This window comes from Tigriopus californicus, chromosome 6 (genome assembly GCF_007210705.1).
Source record: "Tigriopus californicus strain San Diego chromosome 6, Tcal_SD_v2.1, whole genome shotgun sequence".
NCBI lineage: Eukaryota > Metazoa > Arthropoda > Copepoda > Harpacticoida > Harpacticidae > Tigriopus > Tigriopus californicus.
In genome coordinates, this window is record NC_081445.1 from 7,489,278 (window position 1) to 7,510,392 (window position 21,115).

At 42.1% G+C, this 21,115-nt stretch overlaps 3 protein-coding genes across 4 annotated transcripts; 2 read left to right on the forward strand and 1 right to left on the reverse strand.

The window, feature by feature from the left end:
* Positions 1-6,534: 6,534 nt before the first annotated feature.
* Positions 6,535-8,936, forward strand: LOC131882260 (polyhomeotic-like protein 2). Its single transcript, XM_059229355.1, has 4 exons — positions 6,535-6,639; positions 7,453-7,540; positions 7,677-7,860; positions 7,922-8,936. The coding sequence occupies exons 1-4, from the start codon at positions 6,603-6,605 to the stop codon at positions 8,093-8,095; spliced, it is 483 nt and encodes a 160-aa protein (XP_059085338.1). The 5' UTR covers positions 6,535-6,602; the 3' UTR covers positions 8,096-8,936.
* A 3,192-nt stretch (positions 8,937-12,128) lies between these two features.
* LOC131882113 (uncharacterized) lies at positions 12,129-13,812 on the reverse strand. Its single transcript, XM_059229169.1, has 3 exons — positions 13,450-13,812; positions 12,696-13,368; positions 12,129-12,516 (listed from the first exon to the last, which is right to left on the reverse strand). Exons 1-3 carry the CDS (start codon positions 13,644-13,646, stop codon positions 12,226-12,228), a joined length of 1,161 nt encoding a protein of 386 aa, XP_059085152.1. The 5' UTR covers positions 13,647-13,812; the 3' UTR covers positions 12,129-12,225.
* A 5,029-nt stretch (positions 13,813-18,841) lies between these two features.
* On the forward strand, positions 18,842-20,587 carry LOC131882045 (sex comb on midleg-like protein 1). Of its 2 annotated transcripts, XM_059229077.1 has the most exons (4): positions 18,842-19,186; positions 19,250-19,469; positions 19,535-19,778; positions 20,112-20,587. In XM_059229077.1, the coding sequence occupies exons 1-4, from the start codon at positions 19,132-19,134 to the stop codon at positions 20,253-20,255; spliced, it is 663 nt and encodes a 220-aa protein (XP_059085060.1). In that variant the 5' UTR covers positions 18,842-19,131; the 3' UTR covers positions 20,256-20,587. The 2 variants fall into 2 exon arrangements, with proteins under 2 accessions (XP_059085060.1, XP_059085059.1); XM_059229076.1 differs by lacking the exon at positions 20,112-20,587 and having other exon boundaries at positions 19,535-20,035.
* Positions 20,588-21,115: the final 528 nt, after the last annotated feature.

The window sequence follows — 21,115 nt, forward strand, 5'->3', positions numbered from 1 at the left end:
CCAAGAAAGCGCCCCAATGTTAAGTCAAGACAATATTCTTTTAGTTTGCTGTTGTCAAGTTTTGGCTATGTCTGTCTCTTTCCCTGGTACAATAGCCCTATAATCTTGTTGCACCCTGAATATTGTCAGTTGAATGAGGCAATCGTTGCTTTTTATTTTTGGATTTGCATTTTAAGTTGGTCGAACGCAAAACAACAAATGAAATTCATGACAATAACAATTATTTGCCCAACAATGTATTCGACTGAAATTGTTTGTGATTGCAATCTAAATTGCAATTTCTCCCACTTGTCGGTAACAATATGCATGTATTGAATTGTGCTCTTGGGTTTCTCATCAAGGAACGGAGAGATTTGGATTTGATTGTAGCTTTGACTTATCTCTCAAACAAACACGAAAGGGTTAGTTTTCCAAAGCTTGCGGGGTTTAATCTCCGAGCATTGCTTGTTTATGTGAGAGTATTTGCCAATTTTATGCATAATGTTTAGATAAGGCTGAGCAAATAGACCCAAAGTACTTTTGATCTCCGAAACGATGAATTGAAAGTCAAGTCAATCAATGTATGCCCATTTTGTTTGAGCCCAGAATTTGAACGTTTGTTGAGGGCCAAGTAGTTACGAAACTCTGATGGGGGTTCTTAACGATTGCCATTTGTTGGTTTTTAGAATTAAGACATTTTTTTCTAATAAAAGGTGGCCAGGGGCTCAGTGCATTATGACGTGAAAACGGTTTAAAAGTATTAGGTCTTGCAAGATCAAACCTAAGAAATTAATCAAACTTTATATAAATCCCTAGAATTTTCCGCAAAATTGCGGATTTTTTTTTCCATTTTATTTGCGAGGCAATAACAATCTTAAGTAATCTTAAATCTTCACATGGCAGCTAGTGATTCGTTCCCGTTATTTTTTCAACCTCTATTTTGGGCTTTATGACATGATGAATTCACTGAAAATCACATGTATCATTTGAGGAGCTCCAAAAGCATCTTGCTCAAGACCCAAATTAAACAACTCGATAACTACCTAGAATTTCTAGAAAAGAGCGAAATTCAGCACAAGACAGTAACAGAAGGAGATCCCTATTAGAGAATTCGATATCAGAATATAGCCTTTGAACGCTATTTGACGTGAAACTTTCGAATCAATCAGAATACGTGCACCCTCAATACCGATTATTCTCAGCTCAGCCAAGTTATTACTAAAGATGAGGACGGATAACAACATGTAATATCCTGTGTATGCTTAAATCTTAGTTCACTTTATTTACTCTCACTTTCGGTATCATTTTCATTTTCGGGAATTCCGGCAAAGGTTTCGCCAATCTTGTTTTCCTTGGAAATAAAACTTGCTCAGGATGTCAGAAACCCTCATGGTGATTCCACATATTAATGGTACCGAAGCGTCACCACACCCAAATCTTAAAACAACATTTGCTTGATGATGTTGAAGCCAATAAATTCATTGCGAGGGATTGTTGACAAACATATCACCTTATCATAGCTGATCCAATTTTAACTTAAAGAGGTTTGGTAGTCCTCTGATGTTTTGTCAGCCTAAAGGCAAGCTGGGGAATTCCAGATTTCCAGCCTGGGCCAGGACTGTATTTAAATGATTAACCGTTCTTGCATTACGCTCTCTATTTTCAATGGTTTCTAGGATGGACATGGAAAGCCTTACACATCTCCCTCGGCCTCTTGCTGGCCTCCCCCATGCCCATTGCTTTAGCTCTGACCTCAATATTGAACTCACAATTGGGTCAGTTTCAGACATGGATACACTGGATGTATTCGAAAGTCACTCGTAATGAAAGGATGGGGTTTAATATCAAACAAATCTTTGAGCGGAGAAGACCAAAAATTTCACAAGGCACCAATGTGTTCCTTAACTTCTTTCCACATTGTAGGGAGCTGGAATACATCTCATAATTGTCAATACTGCATTACAACAATGCATATCTATCAAAACTACCTGGCGCCGAATACAAAAAGAAACACATTATTTAATAATTATAATCATTGAATACATTTTCAACGAATTCACGACCAATGGTTCAAGAAAGTCACTGGAAAGAAAGTAGAATAAACAGGTCAAGAAACAACACTTCAAATTTCTAGAAATTTTGCAATCAATTTGCTATCACTGTATAACCCAGAAAAAGAGTCACTTGATAAAAGCAGATATTTTCGTGGCTTATCCGCTTCACCTTTTAACCTCTTGACCCCTTCTTTGAACCAATCAAATTTTGCGTTGACTGAAATCATGTAAGCAAAGCGGTGAAAAGCCGAAGCAGATAAGCCACGAACATATCTGCTAAAGTCATCTTTGCCCCCCCAGTTTCTTCACATTTTTTTATCGCACATGTTTCTCAACTTGGAGGAGGACGAAAGTTCCTGATATGTATAGAATTTCGTCTTTTTAATTGAGAACAACAATTGAAGGACAATAATGCTAGGGTTTTTGGTTTCTGGTTTGTTTTTTCACGGGCTTTTCTAACCGCTGGAGGGAATGTAATCCCCTTTTACAAAACTTGCAGTTGAGAAATTGGTAAAATGAATTCCACCCTTTGTATAGTACATTAAAACTCCTTACCAACAGTATACTCAAGACCATAACATTCTAGTTCAAAGCATGCCTTTATATTGCTGTAGATGTTACAAGAATCCTGTTTTCTTACATCGCTGTGCCAGATAAAGTATCGTTACTCTATAACTTCAATAATCTGTGTATAAATCAGAAATAAACCAGTAAAAACAACAACTATTAAAATGAAGGGTTATAATTCGTCTATTCATTACCTTTTAATCTTTATATGATATTTGGTCTACCAACGAATTTGAGTTGGCAGACCGCGCTAATCCTTGAATGTAGGGTTGATCTGGTATGCTATCTAAAAATATGTCCAAGTCTGACTTGAAAGATGCAACCGGATCAACAAGGCCTACGTATTCCCTACGAATATCAGAGGGAAGCAAATTGTACAATTAGGGGGCCTGAGAAAGAAGAGATGTGAACTTCATTATTCGAACTAGCCTGGATTCTTGAGGACTTGAAGGTGCTCTCAAAACGCACATGAAGCCCCTACGGTCACTAGAATTGACCCTAAATCCTGGGTTGGAACAAAGCTCGTGGATGCTTTTGAAGACGTACAGTATCAGATACCTTTCGTACCTTCTCTGAAAACTGTACAGTCCCAATTTTTTTAGTCTCTCCCAATACGAGAGCTGTTTCATTCCTGTGATTATTATCATTCCCTTCTTTTCGTGTTGAGAGTCTGTACCATTTCTGAAAGACTTATATTGACTGGACGGTACATAAGAATTTTACTTCCACGAGGTCATAATTCAGGATATTTTTGGCGTTTATCGACCAATGTCGGAATTCTACTATTTGAACTGAAAGTATCTTGGTCAGAATAAGTCCATGAAATGACTCCAGTATTGCTTGTGGCTCCAGTTACTTCGTTATTATTATTTTAGCAATTTTACACCTTGAGGTAAAGAAGGCGTCTGCCTCCAGGAACAAGGTATTGAAGGTTTACTGAAGACTTAACAGACCTGTTAAATGTGGCACTTTCAAGCTATTAAGTTCCACTTGAGTGACCTTTGAAGTTGAATGGCTGGAGGACTCTAGCTTTTAACATCTCTGATCGGTGAGCATGTTATGGGCTAACTTTGCTCGCATGATTTTGACAATCTATCAAATAAAAGGAGGCAATAAATAGACTGAATGTGCTCAAAGCTGTCTTCTTTCACCTATGTCTTAAGTTAGCGATAATGCCTGAGATAAACCCTAGAACTTAGAGCGGTCCCCCCCAATATCCAACAGATGACATAAAGATGAACTGTATCATCATCATGTATCATGAAATCATGTTTAGAAATGCATATCCAATGAGACCTGCTTCTCGCAATAAAGAGTTGAAAGTATCTTACAACATACAATCTATATCTCAGTGGTTTGGGGCCTGTTACCAAAAATAACTTTCCGATGTAAGTTTTCGACTAATAGGTTCTGATAGAGTTTGGTTGTACGTTCAGGTCTCTACAAAAAGGTATTTTATGGATAACACGAAAAGCTTCATCGTAATAAAAAATACCTAAAATGTGCTTTACCCATCGCGTGGGTTTTACACACTCGAGCATGAACTGGAATCAAATTGAGGACGAGATCAGGTGAACCAAGAGATTGTATCCCAAACAATGTAGCGATTTGCATCCATCAACCGGATCCGAAGAAGTGATTCGAAAGCAACCAAAGCCATTGATCCTAATGACAATGATTCATGATTATCATGAACCTGGCGTGTTTGCATTCACAAGTGCCAACGCTACTGTACAGTACGATACATAAATGTACGTGAAGTGACGATTCGATGATGTCGGTGTTTCGAATTGTCCGTGAGATCACGGTCCATGAAGAGAATTTGGCGATCTCTCACGGATACAAAGGTGTTTTAATTGATGCTCCTTCGTTGCTGCTGGTCGTGATGTGAGCACGGCTTTATCAGTGTTCATTCTTCGACAACGACGACAACGACGACAACGACATGAGCCGCAGAGCATGATGGTCTCCGATGCTTTTTCTACGTTTGTAAATTAAAGTGTAACGAGGCTCTTCGAGTGTCACTTCGTCACATCATGGCTAGTCCATCAAGATGAGTCGCCAAACATTTAGCAAAGTCGTGAGCATGTCGAAAGTCCAACGAGTCCACTTCGTTTGTTGCATGCATTGTTGTTTCGGATGGTTTGGACCGAAAGGAGACCACGGAGAAACTTCCCGCAACCGTTGGCCATGCTTGCGGTATCGATGAGGAAGACGAGGAGAAACAGAGTACCTAGCATCACAGTACGAGGAAGCTACAGAACAATTTATTGAGCCAAGTCTCATCAGGACGAGGCTCAATGCTGGTCATGGCATCGAAAAACCAATCCTTGGAGACCAACCTCGGCGGATTTACGAGTACACCACATACACACATGGGAAGGAGGAGAAGTAGGAGAATGATGATAATGATGAATTGGGAAAAGGCACGGAAAACGGAAAACCCATGCACCTGTCCATCAATGAATGACGAAGGAGATCTGGAATCGGACAGGCAGTGGTGCTAAAGGTCTTTCTCAAGACATCTTACGTACCTAGGTACACACACACACACACACAAGATAACACAAAGGAAGTGAAATGGAGGCTCTGCTCCTGTTCGACAGTCCGTACTTACTTACTCTCCCGGACCGGTTCACCCGTACACACTCGAAATAGAGGCGGGTGTGAAGAATGCCGATGCCATCCGTCAAGACGACGACAGCACAGAACAGGACCATGAAGAACAAGAAGCGTTGATCAGAATTAGCGCGCATGACTCGGCGAATTCAAATGCCGATACATGCACTCACTCACGAGAAATACAGGGATGGACGAAATGTGTAATGTGTAATGTACAGCATGTAGTACGGATCTCGCGAGCCTAAAAGTGCATGTCATTTGAGAAAACCTCGACACGACGATGGACGGACGGACGGACGGACGGACGGATGGATGGATGGATAGATGGACGGATGGATGGACAGACGGCTGGATGGATGGATGGGTAGATAGATAGATGTTGTTTGGAGCTTTGGAACGACATACTACACGTCTCTAATTCGCTCGATCTCATGCTCCTTTGACCATTGTTTTGTGAGAGTTGTAGCGGGCGATGGCAAACGCATTGGTGGAACTCAGGCACTCCCTCCAGGCTTGCGGGCGGCTGCTTCCCTAGATCTGCCGACGTCGATCTCTTCTTGATCGAGCATTGTGCAAAATAGCCGACTTCACGTTTTCTCAGGGCCCGTTGTCGTTGTGCTTCGTCTTGGCCGTTGGTGGCTAGGCTAGGTCGATCGGGGGGGATGATTCTGTCGTCATGATCACCATCATCATGATGGTTTCCCTCGTCTCTCCACGATCTTCCTCTTTTTCACCTTCTCGTAATGGTTTAGCCATGGGTGGTTTAAAGAATCAGCCTCTATTTGCGAGCGGTCAGGTAGAACCGACTACCGAAAACCATTGGCGGAACCACAAACACACGCGGCCAATTTCGACCCGCCAGAGTGAACACTCGCCGCTGATGTTCTCGACGGACAAACGGTTATGGGGGGGGGGGGGGCACGACTCGACTCAAGCAGTGGGTTGACCCCAATCCAGAATGATGATGCCGATACACGAGATGATTTTGGCAATTGGCTGATCCCGGGTTCAACGAGTTTCCCTCTTTCTCACATTTTTCTTTGTATGCAATATACCCGTTGACTGACCTAGAGTTCAGAGATGCTTTTGGATTACTTAATTCGCGGGTTTTCAATCCGCTACAATTTTTCTTCGGAAACGTTCCGCCAGAATTGGAGTCACTCAACCTCTGTTTTCTCTCTCTTCTTTTAGAACCGTATGCGACTTTCTGATATTCGAAAATCCGATTCGAAGTTCTGAGTTCAGGCTCCCACGGAGAAGGTAGGCTTTTGGAATCTTTTCGAAGACGCTGAACGAATTTGTAATTAAAAGTTCACAAGTTATAGAGCCTGGGAAGATAATTGGTGGAATTCGGCGTTTTTCCCTCAAAGCCGAAATGAGATGACAAAAACGAGCAATGACTCTAGAATCGACAAAGGTTAGTAACACTATCGGAGTGCCTCTTTTTGAAGCGGGTTGGGTCCACCACCTGTTTTATCATTACGGCATCACTATTTTTGTTAGGCGTCTTGCTATGAATGGATGAAGGGCAAAAAAATATGAACATAAGATACAGTAATTGTACATATATCACCAAGCTCAACTGATCAACTTGAAGAGAGAGAGAGAGAGAGAGAGAGCCTTTGTTCAATTTTTTTAAGCTCAAATTAATGTCGAAACCAAAGCTGGCCAAGATATGGCCCTCAATAAGGAAAATTTTCTAAATTTGGTTGACCATCTACATCACTCGAAACAAAGAGTTTTTGATAATTCATTTCGAAATACAGAGCCCGCTAAAATTACGCTTTTGAGGCTATTTGCTCTCTCACTAGTGCACTGATTTGACTATAATTATCACTATCAGAAGGAGCAGATTTGACCAAAATTCGCCATTTGTTGGTTGTTGAAAATCAGCAAATATTGAAATATTTGTTTGTTCTAACACAAGAAAAAGTGCCCTGCTTCAAGCATCTGTTGACTAAAGACCAGTTCTATAGAATAACGACTTTTATTGAAATAAATATGAAATGTTTGCTTTGAAACACACCAAAAGAAAATAACTTTTTGTCTTGGGTTTATACGAATCAAATTTTATTTTTATTTTGTGCTCTTTTCGGTAGTGTCAAATACAGTTTAATCAATTCACTGATAATAAAGCTAGACGCACCTAAAACAAAATCGCAATTTTTGGTGGATCGTGTGTACTACAAACCTTTTTAGTACCGATCAAAATAGAAGCATACTTTTGCAGATTCAGTGCGAGATGGGAGCTCATCGATCGAGTCGGAGAGCGAGGATGAGTCCAAGAGAGTACTTTTCTCGGAGACAATCAATGCCAGGTAAGTCACTTCCAGACCTTCCCGGCATGAACAAGAGCAATTGTCCATTACCACTTAATTGGAGTCTCACCTCGCCATCAGCAGTGCTAAGCTAATATCCAAAGATAATCAATTGTCATGGTCGTGTACTATATAGGAATAGGCCCGGCCACCGTCATGCCATCGACGAACCCGCGTCACCTCGGAATGAATCCTCGGATAGTTCGTACCTTTGTCGTCTTCACCCATGCAATGATAACGCCCAAGAGGTCAGCTTGTGGTCAGTGGATCAAGTGGGTGCATTCGTCCGCTCATTATTTGGTGACCATTCATTGGTCGAGGTAACAATATTGGTCTGTTCACTTTGAAGCTATTCAAAGATTTGCTCTCTTCGCATTTTAGACTTTCCGGAAAGAGGGAATCGATGGTCAATCGCTTCTGCTCCTCACCGAAGACCATTTACTGGATCATCTATCCGTGTGCCTGGGTCATGCCATTAAGTTGTTATCAGCCATTAACAAGCGATCCCAATTCTGTCAACAGTGCAATCATTGTTTGTCTTGCCATTCACATTAAGTTTCAGTCCATAAATGCGAGTTCTCAAGTGAGTTCACATCTTTCTTTGTTACGGTGCTATACTCAAAACACGAAGCCTAGTTTCAAAATTGAGGGGCCCTCTCTTGATTGAACAAGACTTTCATTTGATCAGCTCTGGACAGACGGAGCTCGCTTCCAGTCATTCTAATGGAGGGCATTGGCTAAATGTGCATGAGGAGGCTTCTTTCATCTTCATCCCGTTATTATCATTACTCTCGAGTGTTCTCGCATTGGTCCGATATACATAGCCTTCGTGGCGTTATGAACCGTTTTGGGTAACTACCACCTCATCTCCCTTGTTTCTTCCTTATGAAGCATTTACTTGTGGTAGCTGACTGACTGGATAGCCAGCTAGCTCTAGCTAGCTAGTTGTAATAGTTGGTTCTGGTGAGGGCCTCAAATGACGATGTGAGTGGAATAACCATCTCAAAGAGAAAATTATTCGAGCTCGCGCTCAATCGCCCCCAGAAGGGTTGCGGTGGAAAAATGTTCTCCTCGATATGAAAGGAAGGGATGCTGTGTTTTACGGGAGGCTCTAGCAATTCAGTGAGCGAGTGATCTCTTGACCCATCTCCAAGAACCGTGAGCATCGGCATAAAGCGCCCGAAGGGCACGTGCCTGCCAGCTCCCAACAACTCCACGAACATTCTACACTTGTGCAAGACGTTGAAAATGATTCCGGCCTTCCACCAAACTACTTCTAGTCAGAGCAGACACATCACAGTGAACGATAAACGTTTTTCGCTCTCTCACTCTCTCACTCTCTCGCTCTCCCGGGAAAATGATGGGGAACGCGAAGAAGAAGTAGAAGTAGCGAGAAAAAAGTCCGAAAAGCAATCTCTGAAGCTTGTTTCTTAAATTCTCGTCATTGAGATCGAAACCAACGGCAATTCGAACCTTGGCGAGCTTTGAAGTCTCCGAGCTTCACAAGTGTTGTGATTTGAGATGATGTCTATTGTACAGAATGTCAGTTTGGGCGCGTGTCAAGTCCATCCGCACAATTGTGCCCATTATTTAGTCAGGTCTGGAGGATTAACCCGCTTCTTCGACGTTCGCATGATGTTCATGGAGATGAGGCGAGGCTTGGCCCTTGCCATACTCCTGGCACGATCAACGACGCATATGACCTGAAAGTAGTTTAATATGAGTACATGGGCGACCCACGTGATCGACAACCAATGGTTTGGACGTGTACCCTCAGGGACCTTGGACCCGTTTGCATTGAACTACAGAGAGGAAAGCCGACGCCGGGTCCAGGGTAAGAAGTAGTCCCTGATAGGTCGAAGAGCCGAGTTCACGTTCAGCATGAAAGGGCGTGTTCTTGGGCGAGGTTCGAGGTGATGATCTCGGGCAATGTGTAAAAAGTCCATATATTGCTCGAGGAGCACCAAACAGGAGATGGGCGAGTCGTGCAAAAACCTAGTCCATATGCAAATGAACTCGTGAACTGCTGTGGAGTTGTGCTTAAGTACAAGTTCTCCGGGCTATGGCCATTTGAACCCTTTTGGCACGAGTCTCCTCAAAGGTGATTTGAGTTTCTCTTCTACCGTTCCAGGCATGTCGAAAGACTGTTTTGGCCTCGTGAAGTAAGAAGAAATGAAGACCTGCAGGTCTTGCGTTCGAAACAAAATTCATCCGGTGCCTAATCATTCTTAAGCCTCCTGTGCAATAAAGTAGTAAGTTGATCGTTGTCAACGAACCATTCAGAGACTCATAGAGCCCCATATTAGCCTGAAGGCCGACATTGCTCGTCTTCAATCATGGCTGTTGTTGTCGTTTTTGATAGTGGCTCTAATGGTAAGCGGACCAAGAACCTCGGAGACACTTCCTTACATAGATATATATGTGGAGGTAGAGCAACTAGAGAGAAAGAGACAGAGAGACAAAGTGTACTGTACTGTACTGCTAGCCGAACAGTAAGTAAGTACGTACGTACACTGTAGTGTACGAGTACTACATGAACAAGTGCTGAATGGGAGGTATGAGCCGACGTCAGCTCTCGTAAAAACCCATGTGGTCAATCACCTAGCCTGAAACCATGTGAAGTGAGCATTACCATTCATTTCTGACAACTACTCGGTGCTCGACAGTGGTGCCATCGGAAGTAGGCCAGAATGGATTTCGGGAAACAACTACCATGTCTCATCACAAACGTGAATGATCGTGGACCATATGATTATGAACGTGTCTAGTGTTCACATGTACCGTCTTTGGTGATTTTTTTGTCGATGAATCAAATACCAAATTTAGAAGAAGAAAAAAAATTGAATTATCAACTCCATTTGCCTCGCTATTTCCAGATTTCGAGTAAATTTAACGTAGTGTAATGTGTTTTCTGTTTTAATTTTATTAGGAAAAACATTGGATGAATTCAAGGTTAACAGTGAACAAGATTGACAGTTCCAAAAGTAATGCTCTTTTACAGAGCCATTCAAAAAAACTGTTTTGCTGAAATTTGAATTGTAACTACAAATATCAGAATTGCATTTTGAAAAATTGAAGCATCTGAAAATTGGTGAAAGGTTTCTAGCACATGGAAGCGGAGTTTTCATGAACTCGGTTTTCACCTTACTCGGGGATACCACCTCCGTTTGCACTATAGCACGATTTTGATTGATTTATTCAAATAAAATAGCAATCAACAATACCTTAATGGCTTCAGTACTGCATATTGCCAAATTTGGTCTTTAGACAACGATTCAATGAATGAACATATGTGTGGTTCCCAAAAGGGTGGGGCAAGGGTCACAATTCACGATTGAACCTGAAAAACTTGCAATGAAGAGTGGAATGTGCTCGCGACTATTTTGATCATCTTCAAAAGCTCTTTTGAATTACTGAATATTGGATCAATTTCACTTACAAGAGCTCAGAAGCACTTAGGGAACACTTAAAGATGCGAAAATGTGCCATGCTACTTTGAAAACATGAAGCTGATTATCATTATCTTTAAAACTAAAATGCCAAATGCCAAATGCCAAATGTCAACATTCAATACAAGCTGAAGAGCTGAAAGTGTCAAGAGCCAAGCATATTCGATTAATTTCAATTGAACGTACACATGTCACATGTGGAGTGACGGCTGCTGCAGGAAAAGTGTGCTCGATATGCCTAAAAGTAAGTACCTGTGCATGTCTAGCTCCGTACGTGAGCATTTGTGGAGCTTTGTTCAACGGAAGGCAATAATAAACTTAGAATGAATGAAAGACCGAACGGAAAAAACACATTCCGCCTTTCGCTTCTTCGGCTCCAGGCCCAATTCGATCAACAATGTGAGTGATTCACATGGGGATTGCGGGGGACCAATGAGTTTATCGCGTCAAGGTGATTCAACCCTGTGGTATCTTTACTTTTCCTTTCAAGCCGATCCAATCAAACGAAGATTGACAATCAATCCTGGCCCAAGGAACCGAGCTAAGCCATTCGGTTGGGTTCTTTGAACATCTTTTGAAAAGGCAGGCACTTAGCAGGCCATTCATAAGAGCAACAACAACGAGGCGGTTGTTGAGCATGAACGGAAAAAGAATCAGTCTCGTTAATTTACTCTATAGCACTGAAGCATTGTAGTATGGTGGTGCTCCGTGAACGAGTTGCGGTGCACCATACGGAGCATGATGATGTCCAAGACGTGTGGAGCACGAGTTTGAACGCTCTGAATAATCTCTGGACAAGCGATTCGAACATACTTATTAGCGAGGAGCCTCTTTGAAGGGTTCGAAAAACTTATCAAGCTCTAAACTTACTAACTCTCAAGTGCTTGGTCTTCGTACACCATCAGTTTGCTACTACACAGTTTCAACCACTGCCATACCTCCTTTCCTTCACAAAGACCTAGCAGCTCACTTCAAACGGGAGGAAGGAGAAGAAGCCGAAGAAGCACAGAGGAGAGTCAGAGAGAAGGCTTGAGGCCATTAACAGTGGCCAAAGGGCAAATCTCGGAGGCACGTGGCCAATTTGGTCGACCAAATACGGAGGGATGCAGGAATTTCTTACAAAACTGGCGGACACAAATCTCGACATGTGTGTATTGCACAAAGCACATTGACCAACAAAGCAAAGGCGGAAACATAGTTGTCCGGTTAAGCAGAGCATTGAACGACACTAGGGGACTAGGGGTCTGGTTGAGGCTCCGGGGAATTGGACCTCTGGCTGACGACAGACTTGGACTTCTTGTCTCGTTGTACCATGGACTTCAGGCGTTCCTGACAATGGGTACAGTGAATACAGGCTCCCAGAGCAATCTTCGATGATGACGTGGACGAAGAAGCCATGTGGAACTTGCTTTGGACCATGGAACGAAGTTTGAGAGCGGGACCGAGCTTCAAGCCCAGTCTCTTGGTAAGATGATCGTCGGTCAAGAGAGCTAGTGAGGGACCATCAATGTTGTGCTCTTGAAATACCTGAAATAGAGTATGATAAATTTGATAGGAATTGAATTACTGATTAAGCAATGCAAAATCTGATCTCTGATGTAGCCAGAGGATGGATCGTACCAGATGATGGCACTTCGTATGAATAATGATGTAAACGTATTCAAATCGATACCAGGCCTAGAAATCATCCAACACCTTCTCCTTACCGAGCTGTATTCCTTGCACATGTCTATGGAGTCCACAAAATCCACGACATCTGAGACAGTCCATTGTAAAACAGCCGCGTCCATTTCCGGAGAATCTGGACGTCGTTCCGGATGGTTGATCTCTGGCTCTGGTTGTTTTTGACGGTGATGGTGTTTTTGGAGTTGTTGGTGATGTTGGTGGTGTTGATGGAGAAGAAATTGGCGTTGTTGGGTTTCTTTGGTATCAATTCTTTGATCGGCCTCTGATTTAGAGGAGGGTGAGGGTGGATTACTTCCGCTCAAATCCAGTGGATGGTGCTCGTTCTTGATGGGTTTATTTGTGGTGCTATCACGTTTTCGAATCTTCATGGGTGGCTCACCACTTTCAGAGTTCGCCATGGTGGTCGAGGTTCGAGCTGCAGCCAAGTTCAATAGAGCTTGAGTGGAGGATAGTTGGTCAATCATGGAAGGAAATCCCATTCCTGGAATGGAGCTCATCATGGCAGCTGCCGCAGCTCTAATTTGTTCATCTTTGGAGGCATGTTGCAACAAGGGATTCAATCCCGGAGGATAGCCTTGCGAGTTCAAGGGCATTCGAAATGGAGAGGGGAAGCCCAAAAATGGGTTCAGCGGAGAAAACCCGAGTTTGAGAGATTCGGCCAGATCATTGGCCGGTGGTGAAGATGAGGAAGACCTATTCAGGTAGAGGGATACGTTTAGCGTTGGATTGGGAACAGCCGGGGTGTGTGTGTGGCAAAATCATTCAGGTACTTACTCGTTGTTATTATATTTGGCGGCGAGGCTTCTCATAAAGTCACTGTAACTCTTGATCGGTTGGGCTGCGGGAGGTTGCTTTGGTTGTTGTTGATGCTGCTGCTGCTGTTGTTGAGCGTTGGCCATCATACCCATGAAGTTTGGTCTCGAAGAATCGGCTGATTTATGGGCGGAATCACTCATCACAATTACAACCATTGACCATCACAGACTTCGAACTAGATTCCTGTAGCATCCATCCAGAGTGGGAGAGAAAGGTACTCTGTGTGACGCTCTCCTCTTGACTGAACGACCGAGCTTGACGAACGTCGTCGTTCAACGGCAAATCATGCATCAGACCCCCGCCGCCGAAAATAAGAGAAGAGAGAGAGAGAGAGAGAGAGAGAGACTCAGGCAGAGTTCTTGTTGTTCAAGTGGAGGAGCGACTTCTCTTTTTTGCCAAATCCTCTGCATGACGTTCGTTTTTGTGCTCGGCACAGGGTTGGGTTTACTCTGCGAGAAGTGGTTCAAAACGCATTTGTTTTGGGGAATTACATGGTTACAGGTTTTTTAAGGAGGCGTATGTGGATTGCTAGTGCTAGTATTGGGTTCTTTGTTACTTTGCACGGTTTTGTACTTCTTCATGTCAATTTTGATTAGGTTTTATTATTATTATTAAAAACGGGTATGGTTAGATTTAGAGAAATTTGCAACTTATTTTGCCGCCTTGTTCCTCCTGTATTCATACTCATACTCATACCTTGTTTTTACGAGTGGCTCTCAACAATAAGTAACAATGAACTCAGAAGCTCGTTTGTCAGCAACTAAGATACTAAAAACGTGATTAAGGGTAACGCATTGCTTTGATTTATTTTACGAACAAACATGTTGGCAAAAACACTTCAAATACAATAATTTGACGAAAGTTAATCTAATTTAAAGTATATATGTATATGTAGGTTGTATGTAGTATTGGTGCCCAACCCTGTTCAAGTATCTACATAGAAGAAAGGTACAGTGGTTGCGCGTACTTGCTTGCCTACTCCTGCCAATGTTCAACTCTCTTGGAATTGGTTTTTTTCGTTGACGGTCAGTGGTTTCATACAATGGCGGTTCTTTAAGACAGATGCCTCTACTGTGAGTTCAACTCTTTGTACGACGACACCAACGACTACTAAAGCAACCACAACACTTCGAGAAGTGTATATACTGTGTATACAAAACTGTAGTAGCGTGGACGTGATGAAGTACGAGAGTTCGCTGAAGGATCTGCCATGTGAAATCTCTCGAGCCATTTCAAGCGACTAGAAACCGTTTCACTCTTGATTTGATTGTTGTCGTCCAGGACGACCCGGTCTCGGCATCATCATCCCACTCCTCTTTGTCCTCATCCATCCCATCAAAAGCCGACTAATGGACAATGATGAAGTTCAGCTGAAATTGGACCAACAAAGTAGGATTGCAAGTATTTGAAGATCCTGAAAATTGACTTGGCTTTTCGAATGAATACATCTGGATCAAGAAACGGAATGCCCTCGCAGAAGAAAATCTTTTAGAGGCAGTCATTTCCAAATAACTCCAATAGTTCTTAAAGAGGATCATTTGGTCTGAGTCTGGCACCATAAAAAGGGGATATATCAGAACCATTCACTTGGACACTGTAATCCAATTCAGAAGGGTACAATTCGAGTTTTACGAGTGGCTGCAGCACGAATGTTGTTCCAAAATAGGTTCCATGTATTGTGATTGATACGATTTCTTGATGGACCTTTTTGCCCAAGAGGAACAGAATGTTTGTTGGATGTTTGTCCGAACTTGACTGATCCAGACAATTGAGAAGTCCATTTTTTAAGTGTCCAATAAAGCTCCAGATGGCACTGATGTATTCAATTCTGTATTTTGATTTGGCCAAAACTGACTGCGTTTAGTTCATTCTCTCATCTAATTGAAAGAAGTTACACGTTAGTGCAAATCTTATCCAATTTGTTTGACATCTGAACGAAATCATATAAATTATTTACCGAACTAAAATAGTTCGTTGGAATGTTTTTATTCAAAATTCTTGGATACATCAGCTTTAATTTTGTTGTCTCACTCATGCTCTGCTCAATCGCTTTCTGTGAAAGCATCTTTAAGGACTTCATGTTAGCAGATTCATCGATTGCCAATTACTGTTTGTCTTATTCAGAAGAAACCGATAAGGGTACGTTTTGCCAAATCGGGCATCTCATCATCAATGTTTTGATAGCAATTGATTCGAGTGGATCCGTTATTGCAATTGTTCTGAGAATTAATTGGCGTGTGAAAATTTTCTTAAAATAGTTTGGAAAAGGAATCGAAGGCTGAAAGTCTCCTTCAATAAACGAGGTTCGAACCTATGCCTTCTACAAAGCATGCAAGTTGTCAAATGTGTTTTTGGTGGCTTCCATTGATGAGAGTTTCATAATGAACATTAATCAGTTCTGTTTTTTGGGAGCCTTTTTAAGTCGTAATATATTAAATCATGTTAATCTGTAAAATAGAAAAACAACTTTAGACAACTTGAACATTTTCTAGTTCTTTCGATGATTTAATCAATTTTGTTATTCATACGCGTATGTATTAGTTTTCATTGTCGCTTTTATAAAGTACATTCTACATGAATAGCCTATTGGCTGCGTGAAAGGAATTCTTGTTATTAATTAGCTTAAAATTGGGTGAATGAAAATTTCCCATTCTCGGCAACATCACCTCTCCGAAAAAATAGTGCACGAACACAAAGAAAACTGTGCCATGGAATAATTGAGGTCTAAGTCGAAACGTGTGATGTGTGGTATCTATTGGTTGTCCCTATGTACTTGTGATTACAAATATGTGCGAAGCTGAAAAGTAAGTTAGTTCTGTACTCTCATTTGAACAATTTCAATTCATTTCATTTATTTGGCCCAGTTCATGACATATTGATTTGAGTTTTTTTTCCGTCAACATGGTTATCTCCGACTTATTTGACTGGGCAGGAGCAGCCACAAAAGCACATAATAAGTGTTTTAGTATACGACTCCCCTTTTGTCCCTGCATCTAAACTACAATACATAGCATATACAAGGTCTACTAGAACTTCTGGTTGCTTTCCAATGAACCTGTGACCGAAGTGAGGCGAAGTGATCGACCGACCAACAAGATCAGAAGTCAGATTGGTCGAAGAAATTACCCCACCACTCTGAGAAATAGACGAAGAAGCAAAGCGTGTCTGGTTTTTTCTTCTTCTTCCTCTCCTTCTCCTCTTTCTTCTTTGATTTGCTTCTGAACGTGCGACCCGGTAAGTAGGGAGAAGGTAGTCCGTGGAAAGTACCTTTGACCTTTATCCAAAAAGGTTGTATTCTCATGAGATCATGACCCGTGGCCAAAAAACTCTACTGGGTGTTTTGATGACCAATCCACGGCGACCACGCGAGACGACGTTCAAACACAAAAAGGGCCAAGTTCAGATGATCTTTCTCAAATTTGACGGCTTTACCATGAGAATACGAGCAGCAATCTCATTGAATTGCCGGTATCACCACCGGCCAAAAAAACGAGAAGATGACGGAGCACTCGAAGCAAGTGATAGGTACCATTACTATAAACACAGAGAAAGAGAGCACAGAGAGAGAGAGAGAGGGCATTTGGCTTCCGTCGTTTCCACTTCCATCCGTGGAAGACGATCCATGGAGTACCAAGCAAGCAACCAATGAGCCCCTCTTACCTTTAAAATAGAATGTCAACGAAGATGGACTAGAAGAATATAGTCCTGTGTGGAACAACACATTAATACAGAATTTCTTTAGTGTCAGTGCCGAAAGGCTATATTACTTCTCATCTATCCCTACAAGATATCAAATTGTTAGTTTGTTTGTATTTCACGCCAGGTTCCAGACCATGCCTGTTTTGAAGTCCCAGCATTGGGTGACGAGTTCGACCAGCAATGAAGGGGGCACGTGAGTCTCCCACGCACCAGTTCGGCTGACGACAAGTGGTGCTCCTGGTCTTCCACCTTTTACACACAATATAGTACTGAATGTACGTACGGAGGGTCCAATGATTCGACTTAGCTTGTTGTTGGCTTGAGCACGCTCTGGATGGACAACATCCGGCCAAAATGTTTTTCCGAGAGGCTCCCAGGGAAGAAACGCTCCAGAAGTTCTTAGACCCTGACTCCATCACAGAGAGGCTTGGACGGGAAAATTCCCATTCATAAAGGGAAAAAATGAAGCAGTCCCCGGTAGTGGTACTAATGGACTCGCCACATTCAATGGGAGCACCAAACTTCCTTCCACAGGAACTAGGGCGACACCACCTATGGACTTATGCTTCATCTTGGGAAAAAAATCTTTCTTCTCAAGCCTGTTTCCTATTTGTCGCTTGTTTTGCTTCCGAAATTTAGTTCGGGTGACTTTTGAGCTTTAAATGCCACGAGATGGGCATTGTCATTCTTTTCGGGCTGATCAAGGCGTCGCCGCCTAAAAAGTCACAGAAAGCAACATAAAACAGTCCTGCATTAAAAAAAGGACTGTTTGAGTATGATCTGAAATGAAATATTTTCTTGAATACTTACAAGTCTGTACATTAAAGGTCGGCACAGGTTTAAATTGTAGTGGTAAGTTGTTAAAGAGACTTTTCAGCATTGACACTATTCTTGACCAACCCTATGTCCCAGAACTAAATTGGGTTGCGAACTCAAACTCTTCGACAGACCAAGTATTTTTTTTTCGAATTTGACCTGCTCGTTATGAGTGTTGAATGCCGTTTACAGCTTATAGGGAATTACCATCCGTGCATCGGTTAAGAATTTTGAAATGATTCTTGTACCATTGAGCTGCCATATTGTCTAAGATTTTTATAAAAAGGTGCTATTGTAAAAACATTGGAATTTCGTGTGTTTTTTGAGTAATTCAAATTGCTGCGATCAGTCATGCTTCCAATAGCACTACTCGATTATTATCCACATGGACCACATTCTTTCTAATGGGAAGTATTTTTTCACATTCAAATAGTGCTGAAATAATGTTTGATTTTTTCCTCTTACTGTCACCATTTCAACTATTCTTCTAGATAGGGGCAAAAAATATTAAGTCGCGTTAAGGCCAATGGGCCAAATGCTGACGGTAATAATAATAACTCTTTTTAGCGGTTTTCTTCTAAATTCATCTAGACTTTGTCTATTTTCGAGGCAATTTAAGTTCAAAATAAGGCTACACTACTCAGTTAAGTCATAATAGTCGTAGCACCTCATATTCTACAACATATTTTGCCATTGTCCACTTGGGAGGGTGCCATCAACATCATCATCATTGTTATTCCCATTAGGCTTCCCTTTGGGGCAAGAACACGACAAAGGGATCTGCCATTGCTTACTCACTCACTCACTCATTCTCGGTTAAATAAATGGCTCTCCTCATTTTTCCATTCAAACATGGCGGACGCGAAGCTACGTAGATCAAGGCGCTCCATGAACTCGAGTCAAATGCGCGCACTTGAAACGAGCAGTGGGTAAAAAGACCATACCATAAAATGAGCGAGCGCCTCTGAGCATATGGATGGTACTGGGGCTCGTCAGTTGCAACCACACCAACCAAAGTCATATACCATTACCATTCCGGCCTGGAGGGAAGTGAAGATTCAGTTAGGAATTGACTCTCTTAGTGACAGGACGTGATTGCCAGTTCTCAAAATCATAGCTATCGACATGGCTTCAATCGGAGAATATCCTCTTCCGTGGGCTCATCTTTGGCCAGGACATGGTGAGTTTCAAGTGTCAAATGTCCCTGAAGGGATCCATAACTGTGGTCTGTTTTGGTTTTTAGGCCGAGTTCCGATGCTACCACTCACATCGTTTGGAAACAAATTTGAAAATGCCTTGTTTTTGTCTTCGCTCATGCCTCGGGCCAATCTTACCACCACTGATCTCAACGAGGCAGTCTGTTCCAATCAGAACCTCCAACAAAACAATCAGTCCGAGGATCTCTTCTTCAGTAACATCATGAAGAAAATGGCCCAGAAATATCAAGATCAACCGGAGGAAGGGTAAGGAGGAGAAATTGACAAATTTCCAACCTTTTTGTATCTAACAAAATATCATCTCTTCTCAGACGATTTCCAACCCGATCCTTCGACCCTTTCCTCATGAGCACAGATCTATGTCGAATCCCATCCCCCATTTCCACTTCGTCTCTAAGTGACCATGACGGGGGCGCTGGCAATTCGTCTCAGCCCTTGGATCTGTCTCCTTCGGCCTCGCCAGGCTTGGACGTGAATGACGATATCACCAAATGGTCAGTGGAGGAAGTGGCTCAATTTGTGGTTTCCATTGATTCATGCCAGTCGTATGCACAGGTAAGGAGCGAAAACAGAGATCAGCCGACGGGCAGGAAACATTTCCGAAAAAAGGGCATTTCTCTTGTTTGGCAGACGCTAAAGCTCGATCGAGTTGTTTTTTCCCACTCTCCAACGGAAGTCAGAACGGAGAAGGGGAGTGAGTAAGAAGGAAAGAAAGAAAGAGAGAGAGAGCAAGACTGGGATTGGGATTGTGGGCTTGAGAGTCGTTGCTGACCCGGCTCTCATGAGGGTCACAATTGCCCAACTTTAAAGGGCAATTGGATCCAAGCCCACCATGTGAAAGGTCTCCAACTGACAAGGAAAGAAATGAACGTTTGCTTTGACTTTCAGGTGTTTCGCGATCACTCCATCGACGGGTCCATCTTGACACTCTTGGGCGAATCTCACTTGACTCACACCTTAGGGTTGAAACTGGGACCAGCCATCCAGTTATTGCAACAGATCAAAAAGATTCTAAACTATGCGTCAATCTAAGAATGTAACCATATGAAAACCAAAGCAATATTTTCCTGCAATATACAAGATGTACGTCTCTGATCAAAACGTTACGTTTACATATGTGGGATTGAAAAATATGCCACTTTTACCGTGGGGTGTCATAACGATTAACACTGTAGCATTTTGTACCATGTAATACAATAAAAGAGAAGTTTTAAGAATACCATTTGATGTGTATTGACTATTTTTTTCAACAAGTAATACCTTACACTAATGGAAACAGAACACAAATAAGTGCAACTGTAGTACATTGCAGCCTTCTGCATGCTTTAAGTTCTAAGCAATGCATTGCCATGGTAGACTAATCTTGATTTATGGAAAACTAAGGAAAAATTTGATGTTTGTCTAGTTTGGGAGATATTCAAATCATAGTTTGGCGTTGTTCCACAAACATTTGTGACCCTTGAATCATTGTCGTGTTTTCAATCTGAGATTATCTGTTCCCAGAATTTCGGTTTCTTTTTTCCGGATGTTTGAATCTCTTTGCCGGTGTTACTTAAAGCTGGAGACTGTCAAAATATGCCTTATCCCATGTGTACCCTAAAACAGGGTTATTCCTATGTAAAGCAGGTACCTATTATTTTATGTTTTACAGCATGTTTTGGTTCGGACGGAGCCCATTGAATTCTTCCATATGAAACAGATGATAGCAGAATGGAATTTCTCTTTAGTTGAGTGAATGAAATGTGCACTATTTCATCTAGGTCATTTGCCACATACCTATGTTGCAATTTAAATCGTAGTCGCTGCCTGCATCAACGACCAATTTTGGGTTTCTTTCCACTCTTCAAATCTTTCAATTTTGGACAGCACTGTTTCAAGGTTTCGAGCACGCC